This window comes from Larus michahellis, chromosome 7 (assembly GCF_964199755.1).
Source record: "Larus michahellis chromosome 7, bLarMic1.1, whole genome shotgun sequence".
Lineage (NCBI taxonomy): Eukaryota > Metazoa > Chordata > Aves > Charadriiformes > Laridae > Larus > Larus michahellis.
In genome coordinates this window covers 36467675-36493199 of record NC_133902.1, presented here as the reverse complement: position 1 = coordinate 36493199, position 25525 = coordinate 36467675, and the positions used below count along the sequence as shown (strand labels likewise).

The window sequence follows — 25525 nt, the reverse complement described above, 5'->3', positions numbered from 1 at the left end:
TGGGAAAAGAGTTGTATGAGTATCGTGTGTTGATTGTGCAATGAAGCAGTTTTCCATTTATTTGGCCTATTAACCATTTGGTTTTCTTTTTCTTTTTTTTTTTTTCCCTACAGGCGTGGTAAACCTCTCTACATATGCAAGGAAAGATACAAAGTGCTCGAGCAGCAGTGGGTGTCTCATACTTTTGATCATATCAATAAAAGATGGGGGCCACATTATAATGGCTTGTAAATCACCATCATCATCTACACACTGTATCATTGCTGTTACCGTGAATGAATGCATTTTGACTGACAATAGCTTTAATTGTATGGGAGTTTAGCGCTCTGGCTCGGGGTGGAGTGGGGTATGGGCATAAAAGGGAAATGGAACTTTGTCAACATGTGAAATTTTTGCAAAATTACCTGCTGTTGCTACTAAATTAATGATACAATAATTTGCAATTAAATCCTCGGAATGGTGTGAGCAATCTGATTGCACTCAGTAGTCCATTTTTCTTTTGTTTTTTTAAAGCCTATTCTTGTTAAGAAGCACAAATTTTACTTACAGCTGTTTAGAGGCTCCAGGGATAGCTGTCAGGTTTTTATTTTTCTCTGTGTGGAGTTGAGTTTTTAGCAATTTTTGCTGAAACAGTGTATATGTCTACTACATCTACTAAATATGTTGGATAAAATTTCTTTGCCTTTTTATGTTGGTTTGAGGTTTTTGCTTGATACATGTACTTGTAATTAGACAGTATTTGTAAAACGATTGTGAGACTGCATGGTAACAATTGGTCTGAAAGTTGAATTTTAAAGAGTATTTCACTTATCATGAGAGGTCTATTGAAATATTTCAGGCATTTCTGAAAACTTACACATTCTCAGGAATTTAGTAATTTTTTTTCTCCATAAATAAGTGAAATAGCTGTAAATTAGGTATCTTATTGCTCTTAATGGAATCCAGAACACGTCCTCTTTTTTTTTTTTTTTCAGAAAGGATATTTTTTTTCCGTATCAATTGAATAAACTGTTAGTGATAACAGATACAGAAATTGCTGTATATAGAGAATTTGTATGGCGCCCAACACAGCAGACCCCAGTTACAAGCATAACAACCGTAAGCCTGCCTGGCACTTCAAACCAGATGTATGTTCCAGAATGATTGGATTGGAAATGTGCAGGCTATTCTGCAAATGAAATGTAATTTTGTTATCTTTCCTGTCATTTCAGGAGGTTCCTCTATATTGTATTTGTTTATAAAGTAATCACTGTTCTTTCTGCTTGGTTTCCTAAAAAGGGAAAAAAAAAAATCTGTCGAGAGAGATAGCCTAGATGAACAACCAATGCACGTGCAGCCTCCCTGGATGAATGCCAAAACAGATTATGCTCAGAGGGGTAAAAAATTCACGAGAACAGGCATGACTGGGCTAAACCCCACTGTGTAAGTAAGTAGGAAAGATTCCAGTTAAAATACTGGTATGTAATATATTGCTACTAATGTTTTTCACACGTGTTGGACGTTTGTTGGCTATTTCATACAGTACTACCAAGCAGTTCCTGGTAGTTTTGACTTTCATAGCTTGCGTGTAAAATAGACTTTCTATGTGTAAAATAAAAACATCTTGCGATAAAACCACATATACAAGGAAAACAGTTCCCCCCGGGAAGTCATTAACTAGTGAAAAGTGTATAGGGGAAATAAAATGACTGTATAGCAATCAAGGAGAATGGACAAAAGGAAAAGTAAGTAAATACAATGAGTCTTTCTGGATACCTGCAATTCAAAACCCCCCACAACAAAGGATGCTGGTTTTTATACATACATATAAATATATATATATTTCAAAAGTATTACAGTACTTCCTGTAAGATTAGAATTACTCTGTTTCACCAACTAAATGGCTATGTCTTTTCCAAAATATTACTTTTTTGATACTGTATTATAAGTTCTGCCTGTAATATTTTTGCATTGCTCATTATGAAGATCAGGCCATTTTGTAAGTGTGGTTAAAGAGCAAAAAGATTCTTTACGTCTCCAGCATAACATTATTACAGGGCTCATGAACTTGAGTAATCTGTAGTTTGAAGCTCCAATGCTATATTTACAAGAGACGACGTATCCAGAATTTGATTACTGTGTTTTATTTAAAATGGAATGTTCTCTGGTTGTGCATATGGATGTGAAGTAAAACTATTAGCCTTAACTTTAACATCTGGGTATTTCTTAGTGTTTATTTTAGTACTGGTGAATTAGTCGCCAGTCAATTTAAAAACAACAACAACAAAAAAAATCACTTGGTTGAAAAATTGTACTTGAATATCCTTGCATGCTGCTAAACAAGAATTTTGATTTCCCCCATAACTTTTTTTAATCCTCCTTTATGAAGCTAACCTTGAAAAATAACAGGTCCAAACTAGAGTGGTGTGTGCGTGTATTACTCAAATGTTCTGGTGTGATACCCTGTATGAATGATCATTTAAGTACAGTACATTACTGTAGAATCGAAATCAATCTTTATAACACATCAGAAGAGTATAAAACTAGGAATACAGTAATCGACATTGTAAGATATGTTAATAAAAGTCTACTGTCAATCCGTGCGTTTGTGAAATCTTTTCTCTCTATCCCAGTCATCCAAAATGTAATGATTATTGAATTCCGCCCAATAGCCAGGCAGTTATTTAAATGTCAAAAGCTTATGCATGCCAAGTACTTTGCATAGAGAGTAAATCTGGTTTGTTGTTTTCTTTTTGTTACTTACAGTCGTGTATTTTGTATTAGTAATTTGGATTCTTTTATTTTACTCGTAACTATACCACTTAAACTCGTGCTTAATTTTATGCCAGTTATTACAGCCTTGCTGCTGCAAACCGCTGAAATGCTGAGTTGAGAAACTGTACTTCTGGGAAAACTGTGCTTGATCTTCTGTCAAATCTGTTTCTGGAATCACTATTATTTCAACTTGATGAATGTATATATTTATGTATTAAATTTTCCCTCTTCTTTTGACTTTTGAGAAATTTGGTGAAACAGTCTTGTTTTGACCTTGACCTTTGGATACTAGCGTCTTTTTTAGTGGTGGCTTGAAATTTTCAATGAACATTTTCATCATCTCTGCAATAGGAATCTTACATAATTCTCAGCATTTCACAATGACATTTTTCCTTTAAAAAGAGGGTCTTTTGCTACAGTATCCAACCAATGTTATTCTTTGCTTCGGAATTCCGTGAGATCGGTTTGTGCTGTGCGTATAGCTGCCAGAGGAGACAATGAGTTTTGTGCTGATCTTGGTGTGATTTAGCTCTAACTTTTATCTTACCCAGATTCTGCAGTCCTGCTTTTCACATTCTTTTGTGAGAGGTGGGGGTGATGATGAATGGAGCCTATCTGAGCATAAGCCTTGATAAGAACAAAACGCTGTTTGCAAAGTAACACGACCACAGGAATGAGCTGACCCGGTGTGTGGAGGTTCACGGCTCTCAATGATCAGCAGCGGGCTATGAGGGAGCACATGTAACGTGAGGAGGCAGGTGCTACGTGACAGTTCCTCTTGGGTGGAGTGCTCACTGCCGTCACTGAGATCCGTACTGCTGCTCTGGAGGCCACGCTACGCGAATGCCTCCTTTTGGTAGGGCACGCCCAGCACCTACTCTCAGGTTCCCTCAGAGGGACGGCCGTTTGCCTGCAAGTTTGGCTACATCAAAAGAAGAGTGGCCAGCAGGCCGAGGGAGGTGATTCTACCCCTCTACTCCGCTCTGGTGAGACCCCACCTGCAGTACTGCATCCAGCTCTGGAGTCCTCAGCACAAGAAGGACATGGACCTGTTGGAACAGGTCCAGCGGAGGGGCACAAAGATGATGAGAGGGCTGGAGCACCTCTGCTATGAGGACAGGCTGAGGGAGTTGGGGGTGTTCAGCCTGGAGAAGAGAAGGCTCCAGGGAGATCTTATAGCAGCCTTCCAGTAAGGGAAGGGGGCCTACAGGAGAGATGGGGAGGGACTCTTTATCAGGGAGTGTAGTGATAGGACGAGGGGTAATGGTTTTAAACTGAAAGAGGGGAGATTTAGATTGGAGATTAGGAAGAAATTCTTTACTGTGAGGGTGGTGAGACACTGGAACAGGTTGCCCAGGGAAGCTGTGGCTGCCCCATCCCTGGAGGTGTTCAAGGTCTAGTGGGAGGTGTCCCTGCCCAGGGCAGGGGAGTGGAACCTAGATGGTCTGTAAGGTCTGTTCCAAACCGTTCTAGGATTCTATAGGTTTTAAATTTTTTTATTTACTGTATCGTTCATACTTTCTTACCACGAATACTATTAAGGATATTTAATGCCATATGCTTCAAATGTTGCATTTCTTTGAAATGCTGCTGAGAAAGCCAAATTAAATCTTGTTAAATAAATGGTAGTTTTGAAAAAGTTAATCTTACTACCCTAAAACGTGATTTTTGCAATGTATGGTTTTGCATGGTACAGGAAAATGTGGAAAAAACCCCCACTCTTTCGAAAAGCATTTTAAATTTAGCTCTGAGTCCCAGTTAAAATGTCTCAAAATGAGCTTTCATGAAAGTACCATTATTTGAAAAGCCATTTCCTGTAATTCTGTCACTTGATGTAGAGCAGGCCGGTCTCTTGAATCCTGGAAACAGGAGCTGGTTCCATGGAAACCCCTCACATCATTGAATGATTTACTACCCAATAAACAACATATTATTCCTTTTGTCTTTATCCCTTTTATGTACCACATGGATGGGTAAACCTTTCCATTTCCACTGAGTATGGAAACAAGTGTTTTAAGGATTGGAGCTAAAATCTATATTTATTTTTTTTTCTTCCATTACCTGCTCTCGTGGATCAGGAATTTTTTGGGAGAAAACTATTTTCCTGTAAAACCAAACTCCCTCAGTCAATTTCTTATGCATCCCATAATGTCTGTGTTATTTTAGCTACTGGAATTGCTTATATCCTCTGTTGCCTAATACATTTTCTGTTGTAGGACTGCCTTCAACTCATGACTACTAAACTTTTTTATAATTTTGACTGAAAACAATTATGCTGGGCTTATTTCTCTGGGTTGGATTTTGAATTTTTTTAATGTTTCAACAAAAAGAGAGGCAAGATATCTTTCAGACATTAAAACTGGAAAAAAACCCAAATGTACTGTTTCCTTCATTTTAACAATAATTTTTCCAAGTGTTGGGCATATCTGCTGTTTCTATGCTTTGGCCTTAAATGTGGTGACCAAATGTATGTGGGTCCCGTGTTACAGTGGAATGGAACTGCATACTCAAGCACTTGCCAAATCAGAACACGTTCTCAGGGATTACATGTAAGTACTGGCAGATATCTAAAGCAGATAATGAGCCTTTGTCTGTTTCCAGGTGTCAAGGAATATCCTTTGCACCTGGTCTTGAAGCTACTAATACAGTTTGCTGCGAGAAGGCTTTTCTTTCCGTTTTCTTTGAAAATCTGGGGCGTGCTCACTGTAATGCAGCCCCTTTTGTTTATGCCTTTGTTGTCTCCATATTGTGTATGCAACTACCTTGTTCGCATAGTATTCCAAAACAGAAGAACCCTAAAGCAGCTGGAGAGCTCCCCGCAACTGTATAACAATGCTTTGCAAATAAGATTGCATTCTCTCAGAGCGTTTTATGCAGGGATGGCCAGGGGGTGCAGCTTGAAAATTAGCTTGTAGGGGCTGTGGCTGCTTTCTTGCTCTGTAGCGCTACTCATTTTAGATTTGTTACACATCAGCTTTGAAAATGTAAAACTGAGTTTGCTTTATTCCAAGGTATCTCCACAGGCCCTAAAAGATACTGCCTGTGTTCTAGGACAACTTCCCATTGCTCTCCAGAGTTTATTAACAGAGCTGCTGTTTTAATCTCGGAGAGCTCTGTAATAAGGTCCTTAGTGAGAACCGGTGGTGTAAAGTTATGCATCATATAAATGACAGGCTTTCAGGTTTTGTTAAACTAAGAAGGGACTGTTAAGTATTGTTTCATTTAGGTTCTCTAGCTGTCTGCTTCAGGGTATTGGGTTTGTTTTGCACTTAGCTTGTAAGCTCCTTTGAGACAGGGAACACCTCCTGTTCGGTTCAGTAAGTAAACTGAGTTAAGTGCTGCTCTATAATGGCAGATCAGCTGGTGTTAGAGCAATCCAGGTAGTAGGATCTGCCATCATCACGGAAATATAAATGTGCACACAAGACTTCAGTGAGATACAGCCCTGCCAATGCTTCGCTTTCGTGCCTCCTGCATGTTTTCAGGCTTTGCTGCCTCCAACCTCAGATACCACTGCTTCCCACACAGGTATTTTGGCAGTAATCAAAATCACCAGGAAATTAAAATTAGTTTGTTTCCCATAGTCAACCATGATTCTGAAAGTAATGATATCTCTTCAATATCTCTACATCTTTCTTTTTTTTCCTGCCAGAAGCTGCTATGTCAAGACACAAATGTATTCTGAGAGTCAAAGATGCTTATTGCCTTTCATGAGTCTAGTGCTTTATTTGTACAATTGATACTTTCCAACAGGTCACTGATGCCATTCAAATAACCTTCAAATACCTGGCTATTCAGAAATGGCTCAAACTTCTACTTTACCTCTACTTGGATTGATTTTTTTTAATGTTGTTTTTTTTTTAGTCACATAACTGGTAATAGTAAGATTTTATATGGAAAATTTTTCTTATACAAGGAAAAGTATTTAAAAAAATAAATTAGATGGGCACTATTTTAGTGACACTTATTTCACAGACTATGATTCTTTATGTTTAAATTGTGGGCAGAATTAGGGAATATTACTCAGATTATTACATATATTACAATTCTTACCTCTTTAAAGAAACAAGTAAGAAATCCAAAACAATCTCAAGCTAAGGTACTACAGTAATGCTGCTCTTCTGTGTATTTCCAAGGATGCTGCAATACATTTTTTCACTGAATACTCCATAGCTGTGTTGCACTTGGTCCTCAGAAACACATGTCAAAAGACATGTTCTGTTGGTGAATGCCAACAAGGTGGTTCCCTTAGCAACAATAAATAGAAGAGAGCTCAGCCCATTCAAGTGATTTACCTTTGTAACTGTGTGGCAGCAAAGATGGATTTGGAACACTAAGGGAACTCATTAGCTGTAAGAAGAAAAGCAGCAAATAAAGAACTGTAGATTTCTCTTAACCCAGCATTGCTATTTATTACAATCGCATACGGCACAATTATTGGGAATTTGCATAGGATATTTGTAACATGAAATGTCATCTCAATTTTTCCTTCTGCAGCTTTTAATTTCCTGTACTACAGAGGGGAAAAGAAAAGCTACATGTGAGAAGAGGGAAGGAGAAAGAATTTTGAGAAAGAGAAATGATTATTTGGATAACTTCACCTTCCAAACTTATTAATAATGTCCTGCATACCTACTCAGGCCTAGCATTTCAGTGACATAGGCCACTCTAGTTCAGATCTTCATCCACTAAGGGTAAATTCAGAGATTTAAACATAATAATTATGCCAAGTCTTCCCAGCAGTAATTCTTAATGTAGCCCTGAGAGGTTGTGAGGGCACTCCTAGTCATGTTACTGCTGCCTCTGAAGAAAGCTGTACAAAACAAGACTAAGGATTACTCCTGGGAGCATCACACTCCAGCTCTGCAGAAGTAACTAAGGGTAACTTTATGGTATTTGGGTAACCTGACTCATGTTGTAGCAGAACTATGCACTAGTTATTGCTAACTGCGGTACACATTGCTCGCTAGAATCTGTGTGGATCCTTCTCTCGGCAATTGGTATCTAGAATTTACTGCATGTAGGCTCTTCTATGTGTATTGTTTGTTGTTGGCTTTGAAGTCCTCTGAGTCACCTCTCCTCTGGAGTTTAGAGCTGGGAATGAATCCAATATAATTCTAACTCACTATAGTTCAGCGATGCTATTTACATTTCAGTGCTATCTCTACATCAGGCATTCCATCTCCCCCCTTCTGCTTCCAGGCGTCTGCCTGAGGTCTGCAGTTTGTGCTTATGATTTGTAAGGGCTGGACTATGGTTATGTACCTTGCACTTCAGTCTTGGCTAGAACTGTTACATTGTTGAGCTGCTTCTCCTGCTCTTTCCCGATGCAAGTGTAATTACTCTTTAATGCTGTGCCGCTACCTACATAATTTGCTGCGCTTCTATAGTCCTTATCTGACTACTCTGCAGCTGCTGGCTTCTAGTTTAAATCATCTTTGAATATATGTGTAAAGCTCCAATATTCTTCTCACTACTTCCATTGATTTCAGAGGCAGTGGAATCCACTCTTACTTTAAGATTGCCAGTGTTTCATTTCCTTCATTGCTGAAGAATTTTTTAATGGAGGTTCTCTCTCCGTTTCAGTCCCCTTTGCTGTTTTTTTGCTTCGAATCCATGCTGTAAAACTCCTCAGTTGCTTTGCCCTTGCTGTCCTCTGTGTTCAGGTAACGCAGTAGTTTTGTATTCGGGATTTTTCTTCTACCAGTGCAAATGAGAACAGAACTAGATGTCGCAGCTAGAGCACAGACGCATTAAAGCTAGGAGCTGTCGTTTCAGATGTCTGGCTAAATGAAAGCCTAACTGCAATCAGACCCTGGCTAGTAGGCCCCTTGGACACAGCTTACTGCAGCTGTACCTGCGCATGTTCTGCTTTTCCTCTTGGGCAGCGAATGGCATGAGGGACGCTCCAGAATGGGAAGGGCATTGGGATGAAATTATGATTTAGAGATGAAAACTCTGAACTGAAGCATTTTGCTTGCTCCAGGACAAAGCAGACAGAGAGCGCCTGGGCTTTGGTTCAGCAGGCTGAGAACTGGTAGCTTCATTTCCTTCAGGGGCCCTGAAGTACACTCCTGCAGCCTGAGCCCTGCTTTGAGACTGGAGATGGGCTCTGGGGCTCTCCCAGGGAGCTGTCAGAAATGACAGCACACCATGGTCTCTGCAGAGCTTATCCTTCCCTTTACCTTAGTCTTTTGCTCTCAGAAATACAGCAACCCTACTTTTAGGCAGAGATGCAGATGAGGAAAGCAGCAGCCAGGATGGGGGATGTTTTCATGTGAACAAAATACGACGTGATTTGGAAGAGGAGGCAAGCACTGATGGAGGGATGTCTTAATGTGAGTTCTCCCTATTAATGAAGCAGAAGGCTGATGAACTCCAGAGGTGTGAAAGGGACGTGTAAAGAACTGGCTGAATCACAAAGTTTTTTATGTTTGTCTTCTCCAAGACGGTGGCAACCCTTTTGAACAAGGTGTATTTGCATTTATTTAAAAGCTAAGAAGGGATAACGGAAGCAGCACCCACATGACCTGGTAGGAGAAGACAATACAACACAATGCGCATTAACTCAGATGCTCACAGTTCGGAGCGCTGTATCCATATTTGCATAGCTGGAATTTAAAACTGCCTCAAGATTTTCACGGTAGTAGTATGTATGCCAGTAGTGTCCTTAAAGTCTTCAGCAATTGTTGTTTCCCTTTCAGCAAACCTCTTTAGTATTATTATATTAACTTCTGATTCACCAGTGTTTATGATGTGTGTAGGTTAATGCAATCATGCATTCTGTTTGTAATCACAAGTCCATCTCCGGGCAAAGAAAAATGCACACAGAGATGAACAGGTATTAAAAAAGCATGAAGAACTCCTGACTTTTAAAGGGATCTACTGTAGTGAATAATGTTTGTGTAAAACCATTTAAATAAGGAGATTTTAAGACTATATCAGGGTAAGACAGTGGATCTCAACTTTTTAATTACAGAAAGAGTAAGTTCCACTATAATGATATGTTTTATGACTAAAATACTTCCATTTATAATTTGTTAGTTACACGTTTCATTACAAGTCATTTCTGTATGCCAATTTAAACATTAAAAGAGTCACAAAAAAAAACCCCCACAGACCTACTTAATGTTCAGCAACTGAATGCTTTCATAGAATACACATTGAAAAAGCTCATCAGTTAAATAGTGCAGACTATTAACTGCCTAAGAAATACGCCATTCCCATTCAATTCTTGAGGCTATAGCATTTTATAACGTTTCATTTAATAATAGCTTTTCACCTTTTGGCATCTAGCCCACGGTCATACAAATGAAAAATTATTTAATTTTCAAATACAGTTTAAAGAAAGACTAGGAATGGCTTGATCTCCCACTGAGCTTGCATCAGTGGAGCCATTGTATAACGGGTCGATCATCACTGCTTGTGTAGTCAGAAATATTACAACAATACCTGAGAATTGCAAGCAACAACAAAAAATAACGGCTGCACTTAAATATGGCTTGTTTCGGTTTGGCTTTAGGATAAGCGATGTTCATATAAACTGTAGTTTAGGACTGACAACTCTTCCTGTTACTGCAAACAGTAACATTAACAGTCTGACTGCTAACAAAGGCAAATCTTTGAAATGCAGGTGCCAGTAAAGAACATGACTAAAACCAAACCTATTCCTTTAACCTGTATAAGATTACAAAAATGGAAGGGTTACCTGATCTGAAAATTACTCCTGCCGAAATGGACAAGTTAGAATTAAGATAAGGGGGTTTGTTTTGGGTTTTTTTTTCATAGTTTTGGAATTTTAAATACTAAGCTGCATTTTCAAATTCCTTATTATGGTATTTTTGTGATTCACGGATGACTCTATTGGCAAGTTGTGAATTCCAGTTGTACTTACAAAGCCACTGCAACGAAAATTGCTGCACCATGGAAGACCACTGTCTGTTTGGAAACCCACCATGAGATATGAAGTCTGTAAGCATACCACTCCTGTAGATACAATACAACGCAGTTACCCATCGCGATTGCAGCCTGACTGGAAATGGGTATGTAGAACAGGCTGGCAGTGTTTGGAAATACGATTATAGCCGGCCTGCAAGGACCTGGTCAAAAGGGAATCAGAAACTGTCAGTATCAGAACAAAGCAAGCAGATACAGGGAAATATAAACTCAAGAAAATGAAATAAAGAAGGTTAAGATATAAATGAGCTTTTTTAACACACCTCACAAAGGTCTACATTGTATGAGCTGAAATTATTTAGCGATAATCAAAGACATTTCTATGGTTCAAAAACCAACATATGGAACACCCAGAGCTTCTAGATTCTGGTTATCAAAGAATTCTTGAGACTACTGAGGGAAAACGTGCAGAATAGTGCATGTAGATGTTATTTTTGCTTGAATTTAAAGAACAATGACATTTTAGAACCTTATGCGCCACTGATAGGGATATTTTAAAGTATGTTATAACTTCTGTAAACTGAGGGCATGTAGGATTAAACATTTGGATCCCCCTTGGACAAGCCCATTGACTGTCCAACAGGGTCAGCTTGACCAGATGTGTTTATTCACTTCACGCCAGTGAAATACCTCAAAGGAATTAAGGGGTGTTCCTCTAAAAAGGTGACACGGCCGACAGCCCAGCCTCTACACCAATCCAGACAGCATGGGCAGCAAACAAGAGGAGCTGGAAGCCACTGTGTTGGTAGAAAGCTGTGACCTAGTTGCCATGGGACAAATCCCATGACTGGGGTGCAGTTACCGATGGCTACAGGCTGCTCAGAAGGGAGCTTTGAGCAACCTGATCTAGTTGAAGATGTCCCTGCTCATTGCAGATGGGGTTGGACTAGCTGACTTTTAAAAGTCCCTTCCAACCCAAACCATTCTATGCTTCTATATTACTATTTGCTGTCTATGTTACAATTTATTTTTATTGTGTTTGTATAATCCTGTATACTACAGGATTTTACAAGTGTTGGACAACACAGAAAATAACGGCTTGTGATGAAACTTTGTATGCTCCATGTACAAAAATTCAACAAACCAACAACAGTATGAAATGGAGCACTTGCTCAGCCGAACTTCTGAAGGCTCTCGTATCACCTCAGTGTCTCTCTAATGTTGTCATGGGCTAAATTCAGAGATGGTGCTTAGGATTTACATTTCCTACTGACCATCTGAATCAAAGTTTGGCTTCAGTTACTTGCAGTTTTGATAAGGAATTATCTTGACATAATTTACTAGAATATGGATGCTAGAAAAAATGTGCGTCTATAGGATTAAAAACACACAGTTCACTAATCAAGAGAAAGGTAAAAAAAAAAATCCCATACTTTTGGTCAGAATGATGACAATTCACTGTTAGAAACTACTGCCTTGATAAAAGAAAACCGGTACAGCAATGGATAAAGGTGGTGCTGGAAGAGTTTTGTGGAGAAATGCCGTTGCTCCTCAGTCTTTAAAGTTTGCATTGTAAATAATTATGAAAAGATATATGGATATAATGCCCTTCTCATTTTTATTACGAAGATTACTTACAGACTACTTGTTCGTTAAATATAGATGAGAATTGATCTAGCCCTTTCATATTTGAAGTGGTACTGGATGCTGTGGAGTGAGTCAGACCTCACTGGCGCTGATGAATACAGCAGTTGCTCTTTATTTGTTACAGATTAAATTAGAATGATAGGAATTGTCATCCAAAACACGGCCCTCGGGCAAGGCTGATCAGATCCCAACCGTGTGTTTCTGACTACCAAAATAGACGTCTGCTTATCTTACGCATCAGCATTTCTCATTATATGAGACAGGCACAATTAAAAAACTCTGTGGAAGAAGCAGAGGGTACTCAAGTTGAGCTGGCAAAATGCTTACAGAGAGATTGCTACAGAAAGCTGAGTGAAAAAGCCCTGTATGACGCTGCTCGCTTGAAAAAGCACTTGTCCACTTGAGCAGCCTCCCACTTCTTTCTCTGAGTTTTGTAAACAAAAAAAGTGTATCAGAGAAATACCTACCTGAATTTCTTCTCATCAGGTAACCAGAAACCACCTGAAAAACGGTTATGCCTGGGCTCAAATAAAGACTAACACAAACAAAAGGAGGCAGCCAAAGATGGGGGGGGACTCCTCCACGCTCGCTCCCAACGGGGGAGAAGTGCTTTGTAAAATAATTTCCTTCACCAGGACCCATTTCTCAGAGCACAGATGGAGCCGCACTTGCAATTCATTGTTCTGGACAATGACTTGAGTTCACAGAGATAAGTGAGATTAGAAGTCTTCTTTATGAAAGCTATTTAATACTAACTACGCACATATACGCATTAATTTCTTTCTTTTAAAAGCTCACTAAACGTTATTCTTCTTTCACTACGTTTAACCGACCTTTTCCGAGAGACCCCGGCCGTTCCCGCCGGGCGCGGCGCGGGAAGCAGCCGGGACCCCCTGAGGGGATGAGGCGGCACCGCCTGACAGAGATCAGCTCCCCCCCCGGCTCCTCAGCTGTGCCTCGTCCATACCGTCCCGCCCTGCCCGGCCGGGGGGAGGCTCCATTCCCGGAGAGGTCTCCAGCTCTATGGAGCTGCACCGCCGCCGTCTGTATTGGGGGTCGCGCCTCAACGGAGAGGGGCTTCGAAATGGCGGTTGCCGTTTGCCGTGATGGCTGGCGCTCAGAGTGAGGCAGGGACTGCCACGTCTCTGAGGGGGTCGGCGCTGGCACGGCTCGTCCCTACCGCCGGGAGCTCGTCTTTTTCCCGGGACGCAGAGAAGTCTGCTGTCGGCCCCGGGGAGGGGAGGGATGGCGACCGCTGCCCCCCTCCCCCGACAGTCCGCGGCGCTGAGGTGAGGAGTCCGCGGCTGCCGGGGCCCCGCTTGCCCAGCGCCGTGCAGGTTCAGCCGCTGAGGCCGGGTCCTGAGGGGGCCCAGCCTCTGCAGGAGGTGACCTGCTCTGCCTCTTCTCCCAAAATCTTACAGGGAAGCAATACTCAAACAGGGGGAAAAAAACCATCTCCATGATTAAATGATTAAAAATGGCAGAAGATGCTACAAGGCAAGAAGTAAGTAGGCGTGACACGGGATTCAGGCACGCCAGGACAAAGCCATGAATAACTGAAGAAAAACACCTGTAAGTTCCTAAATACCAAAATAGACCTGGATCTAGTATACAATACTTCTTTAAGGGACCTACTGGTAATTAGTTGACCATAATATACATTGCAAATACTATAGTATTTGATAAATTCCTTTAAGCAAATATACGTGCCCTTGTCTCTTCCTGGTACATGTGGGTATGCAGTTATTAACAAAGGAAAGGAAAAGGTACCATTACCATAGACAATACCGCACACAAATCGAGAAAAAGAGGTTAACTTAAAAAGTCTTTCTAGTTATTTCTCTGAAGCAGTGCATTGAGTCCTGTGTAAATGCAAACTGTTTTTTAATTTTTGTATTTAAAGGCTAAGGTTTTTCACTTCGTTTTCCCCTTCGAAGTCTGCACTCTGGAATTCTAGTTCCATTGCACTGCGAAAACCAAGGATCAGTGTTTTGAGATAGTACAAATGGATTGGTTTGGAACCACGGATAAACTTTTTCGCTCTCCTGTGCTGGTACTTGCTGCTCCATGGTGTTCCACGCTTAAGAACCTGTAGGAACATTGGCTGCAGCAGTACACTTGTGCGTGTTGGAGGGTGAGTGCCACTATGTGTTTCCTTCCTCAGAATTATGTGCTGCCCTATTGATGTACGTGCAGAGGAAGTGATTTATCCAGTACCATCCAAAATCCTTGATTAGAAGAAATATTGTACCTGTATTACTGACTTTCTAACTACAGGGAAGAGAGATTTAGCGAGCAGTGCAGTGGCTGTTTGGTTGCTTTAAGAGCTGCCAGGACCAGTTTTGCAGTCTTTTTGCCAAATGCATTCAGAATAAAAAGTTCATTGGACAAAAACAATGGATCTTGCTGTGCTAATGCCTGGCGATGCTCGCTAACAAGGGGCTCCTGAGTGCAGGCTTGTCTGAGGAAGAGAAACATTTTGTGTCACAAAAACAGAAGTTACTGTCTTTACCAGCCTTCTGCCACCAATGAAGTGGAGGAAAAGGGAATAATGGACAAAGTGCTGATACACTGTGCAGTGCTGTGAGGGTAATCAAAGAACATCCATGTTCAGGAAGGAGTTTTGAAGTACTGAAAATTATGGTATTGGTTTGGTTTTGTTCTGCTTAAAGAAATTGGTCAGTGATTTCTTATTTTTCTTTTCCTAGCCCTAGTTTTAAGCTGTCGTCTGAACACACTTGGTGTGTGATACATGGTGTGTCTGTAGCTTCTCTTTAATTACAAACTTCCCTTCCCTAGAGGTGAATTCTAGTTGTCTAATCCAAGGAAATACAAGAGAGGAGGAAGTGAGATGCAAGGAGAGCCTATGGATCAGCAAGAGAAAAGGAGAAGGGGGAAAAAAGCCTCGTACAAACCCTGAGTGTAACTGGCCAGGTGAGCACTAAACTTTTTACTAATCTATTCTACAGCTGAACTTCAGTAATGTAGAGCGAGAGAACAGAAAGGCACCTTTGGCTTGATTGTTTCAGAGAAGGTGGGAATGCTCAGCACCTGCAGGAACAATCAGCACTTCATTCAGTACGAATTTTTCTTTTGTTGTTGTTACTGTTTAATTCCTTTTCATGAGATTGAATTTAGCTGTACTGCAGCAGAATATGCAAGCTGAAACGTACCTGTCAATCATCCAGGACGCAAGTTCAAAGAGAGCATTTTTAGTAAAGACTCCTGTGTTACAGGCTGAAAGATGGAGCCACGGTCCTCATAGTGCTAACAGGAGGAATCAAATATGTGGACTTGTTTGCTGTGACGGATTATCACTGTGCTGTTTGATAAAGCCCTGTAGCTCCTAAAATGGGGAGGGGAGATAGGAAGAAGGTAAGGGAGCTGCAGCAGGAGAATCTGAAGTTCAGAAGAGTGCACAATGAAGGTGGTGGTCACCCAAAGAGTTACAGTGTGCAGCTGAGGAAAGCACCTGTTCCACTGCTTGTGGAAAGCAGGGGAACTGCTCTGCAGGTAGAAATGGAGAAGGAACAGCCAACTGTCTAATGTATTAAATCTGTCTCCTGCTAGTTCCCACCTAGCTTGTCCTGCCTTTCGTGTGTCTTTCACGTCTCTGCACAGCTCTTGTTTTGGGAGTTGGACAAGTGACATAAGTAGTGGGGAAAGTGTGGTTTGTCGGGAGTGATGAGTTGTGGCTGATTTGTGTGGTACTTCAGCAAAAGGAAACTCACAATGAACCTGATGTAGCATTAACCAAGCAAGGCCTTGGGATTGACGTGGCACACCAGAAACCTGAAAAATAACTTGAGAAACTGCAGTTTAATTGTGCAAAATTTCTGCAAGGAATTTTCCCCCTCTGGGGAAGAGAAGTTCTCTAAATAATGCGTTGTGTAATGCTGTACATGGTTTCCTTGTGTCAAAGCCGGATGGCTGTGGCTAGAATGGTGCTACTCTGGGATAAATGTCTGACAGTGTAAGGCTGAGCTTTCCCATCTGAATGGTGACAGCAGGCAAGAAAGTCTGCTGAACACAGCTGAGAAATGGCCTGTGGTAACGGCACATGAGGAGGGGGGAGGAAGTGTGAGACTTTTTATTCTTTGCTGCTGCTTTGTAAGGAACAAGGCATGTCAGTAGTGTCTTGCTGGCCTGTCCTCTTTTTCTCCACCCCTCGTCCCGTTGTTCCTTCCTCAGGCACTGACTGTACCCTGCTGTGTGAGGAGGGAGTATGGATATTGTACATGGAAGAAGGAGACATTTTGAGGACCATATTTGAAAACACTGGACTGAATTAGTTTTATAATGTTTCTTACGAAATAGATGAAAATTCATGAAAATGAATGCATCTCTTGATACAGATGATATGAATTAATAAAAGGAGTAGCTTTTAGTAGTAAAGCACGTATGAGATACAAATATCTCAGAATAAGGGAAGAGTTAAAGCTAGCACATGTCCTTTTGGATCTTTCACTATTCCTCTGTCCTTGTAGCCACTACCTTCTTGGTCAGAATATCAAGGGAAAGTGTAAGGCTGTAGAAAACGGATCTTTGTTTGGCTGCTTATCCTGACAGCATTATGGTTGATGACAATTAAAGTAGCTGGAGCCAATTTTCTTTGCCTTCTTCCTGTGCTGATGGTAGCAGCACTGTGGCTGTGGAGAGAGGTGCATTTGGTGCACTGGTGAATATGTTCAGCCCACCTGAGATAATGGCATAATGATTGCTGTCACTCTATTCAGGCATCTGTTTGTCTAACATTCTGCATAGACACTGTATTTTTTGGCTTTGCACGGACCTTTCTCACCTTACGCACCGTTTCCATGATTCACAAGAAAATTCCATCTCCTTCAGTCTCCTGGTCACGCCACTACTGCAGCAGAAACAGCAGGGAATCATTTACCCCTCCAATTCACAGAGCAATGCTTGCACTAACCCCCAGAGACTTCTGTGGTAAGCAACCTGAAACACTTGAAAGGGATGTAATTTCCAAGGGGTCAGTGTTCATGGCTGAAAGCTTCAACAATATATTAAGATGGGCATTTTGGTGAAAAAAAAAAAAAAAAAAATCTCTTTGTATTTAACCTATGCTGAATTATTATTCCTATATTGTGTGCAATGAATGCAAATTATGTATTCAATAGCAAGGTCAACTCTGTAAAGCAGATAGCACCTCTGTTAATAAATATATACATCCTGCCTTGTATTTAGCTGTGTTTTATTCCTAGAAGGCAGGAACTAATTGTCCAACTTCCTTTGTGTCTTCCTTGGCTGTGTGAGATTCAGACCTGGAGGTAGTTCATGAGAAAGAAAGGTGAATTCCAAGTGGGGGGAGGTATTTGAGTGGAGTAAGCAAGTTAAGGCTCTCAGTCCCAGTTTTGCAGAGTCACCGTGCAGACAAAGACAGTTTCAGATATGTCCCTTTCCTGAGTGATTCCCGCCCCCGCCCCAGCTCCACATGCTGGTCCTGCTTTCTCCTTGTTGTGAATGTTAGTTTAAATGTCCAACTTCCATGTGGATATTCACATTTGAATACGTAACATGAGCCCTGCGTCTTCCACCCGTAGAATTGGGAACCTAGCATTTAGGTGGAGCAGTGTGAAGTGTCCATATAGATAATGCCATTTTCTGAATGCTGTCCTAATCATTAGTGTTTGCTGCATGGCATTGCAAGTAATAATAAGAATTCTGCAGAACAGAATACAGAGGAACTAGAAAATTCTCTCTTGAGAGGAGAAATTGATGTCAATTTTTCCTTTCATCCTGGCAAGGTTTCTTACGTTGGTTGGTACTTTCTAATTGCTATCAGCAGTATCAAAAGACACGAAGTTACGTAAAAGAAGTTCCAGCCTTTGCCCAGAAATCCATAGATTTCATTCCTGCTGTGCTGTGCCATATTCAAAGTTAATTGGATGACCCAATTTTAAACCTGAAATACTGTATGAACTTAGAGACTGTATCAGTGCAATTATAAGTTGCTTGAAGAGCATGTTTACGGTCTTAGGTACAAAAAGCTGGAGGCCAAAACACAGTATTGGAAGCACATTAGTAGTTAATGACTGACAAGAGAGGTGACCAATGGAATGCACTGGTATGTATGCAACTACCATAACGCAAAAGCCAGATATTTCCATTTTAGTCAAATGCTGTTTTGTAACAGATTGGTATGAAGGCAGTGACTGTGTTCATCGTTCCCCTGCATTGCAATAAACCATCGTCCTGCTTCTTTCCATATGCCATTTAGTGTTTGAAATCGATCAATTGAGCAAGAGTTCAGGAAACTCTCTTAAGTTCCCTTTACAAAGTAAATCAGACTGTAAGTTTTAAATTTCTGTTTCATTCATCATGTGCTTTTGAGACCTCCTCATGTTCTTGTTAATAATTCAGCCTTTACCTATTCTAGGTTTATTGCTCAGACAGACAGTACCTTTGGCTGAGTCCAGCATATGGCCAACAGGAGCTATGTCAGGTAAGGAATGCAATCTTTAATTTTTTACCTTATTCTCTTTTGTTGTTAATCAGCTTTGGAACAGAACTATATGCATGCAGTTGGGTTTGTGTATGTCAACAACTGTTAGCTGGGATAGCCTGTTACTTTGAAACAGCTGGAGAAATGCCAAACATCTCAAGTGTCTTGAAGGCTGTCAAGCTTTTGCTTTTTATGTTTGTTGTTGCAGCAGCTGAGAACACAGCAAGTCCTGAAGCAAACTGGATTAGGTAAGAAAGAATTTTTAAACGTCATCTTCTGTGGCACCCTGGAGAAAAAACAAATGTATTGTTTTATTCTGACTCCCTTCCTACAAAATAGATAAATCCTTGTCTCATTCTGCTAACGCATCATAATTTTATTACAGATGAGCAGCTAGTAGCTGTGAAGTGTTGCTCTACTTGCAGCTGTATTTCTTAACCTTTTTCTTTTTTTTCTTTCTCAAGTAATTAAATTAAAGCTATTAAGCTAGGTAAAACTGCTGACTCCTGATTTCATCATAACACTAAGAACATTGTGAAAAAGTTACTCACTGAGAACACGTAATTAAAAATCACAGTTACTGACTGTTGTTGCTTCTCTAGATGGCCTTCATGCATTTGTAGCAGCACAGTTATATTTGACTCAGGTTGCACTAGAAGTGTTAATTCCGTTCACAAACATTCCCTAAGGGTAGAACTGCCCTTGTGATTGTGGGCTTGTTCTCTTTCTGCTGCTGTTCAGAAAGACTTGCTGGAGAAAGACTTTTGAACTGAGTGGTGCATCGCATGATGAAATACAGGTCTTGGTGACTGGTAAAATTCTTAGTTATATTTATTAAGGAAGTCTTCAGCTTCATCTCTGAAAGAAAATACGGTGCTTAGTTTACAGGCCTTACCTGTTAGCTTCCTTCAAAAGAGTGATTTTTACAAATTGTACCTTAAAAGCTGCTAGTCTTGAGTTATGAGTTTGTAGTGTTGATGGTTTTGATGATGGGCAGTGCCTACAGTATTGGAAGGGAATATTGGAAGAGAAATAAGCTTTTACAATCTTGATACTCTAAGAAAGAATGGATTGTGAAGAGTGCAACCTGTACTGCTTTCATTGTAACTCCTGTCTGAAGAATTGACTCATGGTATACTTTTTCCTGCTTGGGTTCTTTGCCAAAAAAATAAAATGGTAGCTCTCTTTCTCATCAGGATTCATGGCCCCATCAGTGTCAACCTATTGTGAAATGAAACCCAGGGATTTCATTATCAAAAATTGTAAAAACAAAAATCAGTTCACTGAGAATGTTAATGCTGTAGGTAACAGTTTCCAACTAAGGGTTTATATATCAGAGTGTTAGTGCTTTTTAAAAAAGCAAAAAAAAAGTTCTTCCGTGGGGTTCTTCTGTATGTATATAGTAACAAGAGTAGCTCTTTTTAAGTCGTTGTGATAATGGAGTTAATGACAAGACAGTTGGCACTGTCGCGCTAAGGTGATCTTCACTCTTGCAAGACAAAATATAGTTAGATTATCACATTTTTGCAGAGATACGCAGTTATCCATGTGTATAAAAGATTTGACTCCTATTAGCCAGCAGATGCCTGTGTCCTTGATAAAGCTGTCTTTGCAAGATAGGTGTATCTATAGAATGCACAGTGATATGTACTATATGCCACAGTTTCCTCTCCAAAAGGGTTTGTGACTTGCAAATATATAAACGTTTTGAGGACTAGGTGGAGGATGTTGGAGTCTTGCAATCATACTTACTCTGGTAAGGCTGCCCTAAGGCCCAAGTATGAGAGATTGCTGTAGTACCAAGCAAACCCTCTACTCTGTCCTTGACGCGGTTCCAGGTCTGCCACGGAGGCAATACTGAACTTGTTGGTATGCAATTGCACCTTATCTTTGCTGTCTTCACAGCCTTTCTTCTTTCTTGCATTTGGACCCAAGTGTGCAAGTCTCAAATAGAGCTTGCTAACTGCAGTCCTGTATCTCCTTCTTCCAGGTGTGCAATTTTCTACTTACAACTTTCAGGAGATAGAAGTTTTTTGCAGAACAATTCTTTAGGAGAACTCTGTGTCACTAATAAGCAGCATACTGTCAGTGCTTTGGTAAAGACTTTATAATATCCTGCAGTGGGGGAGGTATCCTGCAAAGGGGGAGGGCACTTGTTTTACCATGGGCTGCTTGAGTCCAGCTGCAAGGCTGACACTAAATGTAGATTTGAGATTTATATGGAAATCGTGTGTTGTATGCAAAAATAGACTGTGCTCTTATTAAGATGTATTAAGAAGGTAGAGGTATCTCTGGCTTTCTTCTTTCTTTTTTTTTTTTTTAATAATAAAGGAAAATAAAGGAATATATAGGGTAAATTTTCTTCCTGGCATTGCAATCTGAAACAACAGAAAGTGCTGCTTAAAACTGTTTGAAAGAGTGCTGTCTCTGCTCTTTTTAATTTCCCGGGTAGGCACAGAACTAGAAGAGTGATGCTGATCCCAAGGGGGATCTTGTCTTTACATTTGACTACTACTTGGAAAAAGAAAAACCCCATCCATTGTTTCATAAATATTACCCTGTGCAAGCAGAATTTTACTAAACTCTGCCAGGTGGAGAGTTTCCTGATTCAGTGTTCTCTGCTACCTCTACTCTCAGCTTAGGCATTGAGCAAATGTTAGGGAAAGAGAGAAATGGTTTATGATAGTTAGCTATAAGAATAATTTGTTCTACTCTTCTTTGGTCATCAGTACTGTTGCCAGTTCTTGTCTTTTCCATGGTCTCCCTACTTCTACTCTTCCCTGGTATCCAGCCTAGCATGACCTGAAGGGTAGAAGGGAACTGTCGTTAATTTGGGCCTGAAAGACAGGCAGGGATAGAGCTTTCAGGAACACTTCTTTCTTCAGAATGTCTCCTTTTTTTTTTTTTTTCTCCTGAGTAAATGTATCCAAAATTATCTAATTGGCAGTAAATTTTAACATAAAGTATGAATTACCATAAACAAAGAGAAAATGGAGAAATAGCTTTACGTGGTGCAATGATTTCCACAGAAGGGGTTGCCCCACAGAGTTAAGAAGGCCTGAGGTTCAGTCCACTGAACACACCAAGACTGTGGCTGGTAAAAAGTGGTTTGCTTTCAAATACTCAGCAGCTCACCACAGATTTTGCAAGATCTGTCATCTTATTGAGGCATTTTTTTTAAAAGCCATTTTTTAACGGTTGTTCTCCAGTATAGTTGCCCTTTGATTTAGAAAAAGGCGAAATTATTGGTAAGTCCCCTGTGACAGTTATTGTGTACTTTTTAATACATTAACTTTGAGATAAGCCGCAAAATGTGGAGCTCCAGGAAGAGCAGAAGCTATTATCTTTCAGTTTCCTGATCTCTAAATATGTCAGCTAGGCAGTCTAGATACCACCTATGTAACCAGTATTCAGTTACTTCACCTCTGCCATGGGGCAATCCTGACATGTTCATAGCATGTCCAAGCAACCTATTGCAGAGCTATTTGGTACATGGTTGCATTTGGTCTAAAGAATATGTATATAATCTGTTCTGAAAGGAAAAGAAAAAAAAAAAACCCTAAAAGCTCCATTTCTGATATTAGAAGTATGTAATATCGCTGTTGCTGGCAGTTTTCCTGGATGTGTAGGAAAGAGACTGTGTGCATTAAGCAAGAGGAATAGTAAAAAGTGTAGAGTGGGGGTGGCAGCTTTCATGTCTCCTTGTACGTTTTTTGCACTGTATTTTAAATTTACTGGAGGGCTGAATGATAGATGTGATTAATTCCATCTCACTTGTAAGAAGAGGGCATGTTTGGTGCACATCTTGTTGTCTTCACTTGTTCTCTCGTCGTTTCTGTCAATAGTAACATGGATGATCTTTATACTCTGTGTGTAGCCTGTGAAATGGATATAAGGACCTGTCAGACTACCTTTTCTAATACATTTTCTTTTGAGCAAACAAACCTAACATAAATGTCACCGGCAGTATGAGCAACTATAGCAGATGGAGCATTGAATTAATGGATCTGAGAGGCAAGCCAGGAAAGATTATGAAATGAGATAAATATAGTAGATATGGCACGTGATTAAAAAAATTTGCTGATTAAAAATAAGTTTAAGAAAGAAGAGTATATTTTCAAAAACTTACAGAGTGTTTAAAAATCACCTATCTTTTGTACTTGTGGAAAAGTGTTCAAAAAATCATTTGCAGTTATGTTTATAGGGAAAATCCCCCATTAAGTTCATTAAAATGATATTTTCAGCTATGGGTCTTACATTCTTTTGTAACAAATATTTTGAATATGCTGAAAGTTAGGCAATTTGCTTATAAAAATGTATCTGATAAGGTGCCTCATGTTCTGTGGCAAGAGTACAGTCCCAGTGAAAAACGATTATAAAACTAAACTGATTGCTGTGTTGAAAATCAAATGTAGAGGAAGGACCAGTGTTTGTCAAAGAAAGTGACTTGAGTTCAGCAACTGATAATTAATTGGAAGGTGATGTTAGTGCAGCTCCCTTGCTGGTATTCCTTTCATAACACCAGGGAATGGAAGCAATTTATATGCTGGCAGAAGGTTTGGAGGGTCTGCAGAAGTCAGCCAACAGTAAACTAAAGGAGTATGTCAGTGACTCATGTAAGAAGGGTAAGTTGCTTCTCACTAGTGGTAGTTTGGCCTCTTTCCAGTTTCAGGAGTGAAGGACTATCACAACTGACTAATCATGTATGTGTCATAACACAGAGAAACTAGCTGGTTTAATAGCTGGACAAAAGGTGATGGCATGGTGATTTGCGATGGTGTAAGGTTGCTCAACTGAGGGCTTCACAGAGTACAGCAGCACTGCTGAGAAATGTGCTTAGTTTCACACTCCCTCATAGCAGCAAACTGGCTGCTGTGAAATGAACACCTTCTTTTGAACAATCTGTGAAAAGGCATTTGAACAGAAAATCCATCTGCGCTCTGAGCTGGAAGGTGAGCGCTCTTTGTGACAGGCTGAAAGATGGAGATGCAACAGGTACAAGGAACAGCTAAGAATGCAATTTATAGAGTACTTGTTAAATCAGACAATGTCCTTTCAGCTGTAAACACTTGTGGTGAAGAGTCTACACCTCACCCCCCTCTTCATAAATCTGGGTGATCTTTCCACGTGTAGAAGTGTGCGTGTCCAGAGACATGTCTTTTGCAAACTGATTAGCTCCATGAGAATCAAAATGGGAAAAACAGTGTTTTAGCCTTCAGGAGGCTGCAATGCTGCTGCTTCCTCAAGCTGTCTTAAGGTTTCTTTGTATTTGCCTCCACATGCTGCAGTCATTTCTCCTGATGTTCCTGAAGTGGGAAGTCACAGGGTGACTGTCGCTGCCAAATACTAGCAGGTTCCGGTTTTAGAGTTCTCTGGAGAAAGTTAATCTGAGCTTCTCCTTTGATTGGCAGTGTCAGCTCTCTCTGACATTTGATTAACCTGTACTTAATGCCGAGTTTTAATGTTTTAATCATGAAAACTTCTGTAAACTTTGGATAGTGCAAATATATAAACCTTATTTGTCTACCTAAAATATGGAGTCATCTTTCTAAGTTAATTTTAAATATTTCCTGCACGGTGTTGTACAGGAAAGGGAAATTATTAGGAGTGTTTCAGGAGGCATCTTACTCTAACATTCAAAATTAAATGAAGGAAATATCTTTACCAGTTCTTCACTGAACAAAAGCGAAAAGGCTATATTCCTCCTTAGTAGTCTTGATGACAAATGGGTATGAATATTTCATCAGCCAGAAGAATGCTTTGTTACCATTCAAACTTAGTCTTACGCTTTCATGAACTCCAGAGACTTACAAATCAGAATAATTTTATAATCTCTGGCCAAGGCTATTTTTGTTAAGTAATATATACTTAATTCCCAGAATTTTGCAAGAGCTGTTTATTTAATAGAAGGAAGAAAATAAATAAATTTGAAAATAGGTTTTGGGAGAGAAGATATTTTTTTTAAAGCAGGTCTTGAAATTCTGCTTTACAGTGTGGGGTTTTGTGTAATTAAATTAAGAACGCTGTGTCTTTACGGCCTCAAATGCTTGCTTATTTTGTATGAAGGAAGAAAAGAAAAAAAATAGTTTGTTTACCTTAAAATATTTGCCTTACAAGTTACCCACCACACATCTTTTGATTTCAATGAACATTTTCTATGTAAACAGTATCTAGTGTAAGACACAGATATAAAGTTTAGTTTAAGAGTCTGTGAAGCCTTACAATTATCACCATGCATACTGTAGCATGTGTATCTTCATCTGTTTTCCTTAAAGCAGGTGAAAATAGTGACCATGAGTTTTCTCAGGTATATTTTTATATACCTGGCCCATCTGTTAATAGGAATGTTGGATCTCTGCAACAAGGCACACTCTAGGTCTGGCCAGGAGATTAGCCCACTGGTTAGGGTCTGGGTCTGGATGAATGGGTTATGTGCTCAGGCAGAGGTATGGCTGTAGGATAGCTCTGGCAGGGACCAAGGGTGATGGCCTCAAGTTAAGTGCAGCTCCCGATAGAAACAGGTGCCCCGACATTGCAAACTTCTGCAAAACTATGTAATGTATTGTCCTGCTCATGTCTCTTTGCATGTGCTGGACATTATTCTGTGCTGGGTGTTGCAGTTGATAAGCAGTTTTACATGCTCATCTTGCTTGAGTCAGAGCTCACATCTGTCTGCTGCAGGTATGTTTTCTCCTAATATTTTGGATTCCTGGACACCTTTGTTATGTCAGAGTACAGCCCACTCAAGATAACAATCATTGTGGC

At 40.1% G+C, this 25525-nt stretch overlaps 2 protein-coding genes across 7 annotated transcripts in view; both read left to right on the top strand.

The window, feature by feature from the left end:
- Positions 1 to 2576, top strand: part of UBR3 (ubiquitin protein ligase E3 component n-recognin 3) — a 114127-nt gene extending 111551 nt beyond the window's left edge. For all 6 annotated transcript variants that reach the window (XM_074596308.1, XM_074596307.1, XM_074596311.1 and 3 more), the window contains one exon: positions 114 to 2576. In XM_074596308.1, the coding sequence (XP_074452409.1) occupies positions 114 to 231 (118 nt within the window). In that variant the 3' untranslated portion in view covers positions 232 to 2576. The remainder of the gene's footprint in view (positions 1 to 113) is intronic.
- Positions 2577 to 14847: 12271 nt separating this feature from the next.
- The window catches only part of LOC141746650 (myosin-IIIb-like), a 47441-nt gene continuing 36763 nt past the window's right edge, over positions 14848 to 25525 (top strand). The window contains exons 1-4 of the mRNA XM_074595566.1: positions 14848 to 14975; positions 15097 to 15231; positions 18695 to 18760; positions 18969 to 19008. Of these exons, the coding sequence (XP_074451667.1) occupies positions 18754 to 18760; positions 18969 to 19008 (47 nt within the window). The 5' untranslated portion in view covers positions 14848 to 14975; positions 15097 to 15231; positions 18695 to 18753. The remainder of the gene's footprint in view (positions 14976 to 15096; positions 15232 to 18694; positions 18761 to 18968; positions 19009 to 25525) is intronic.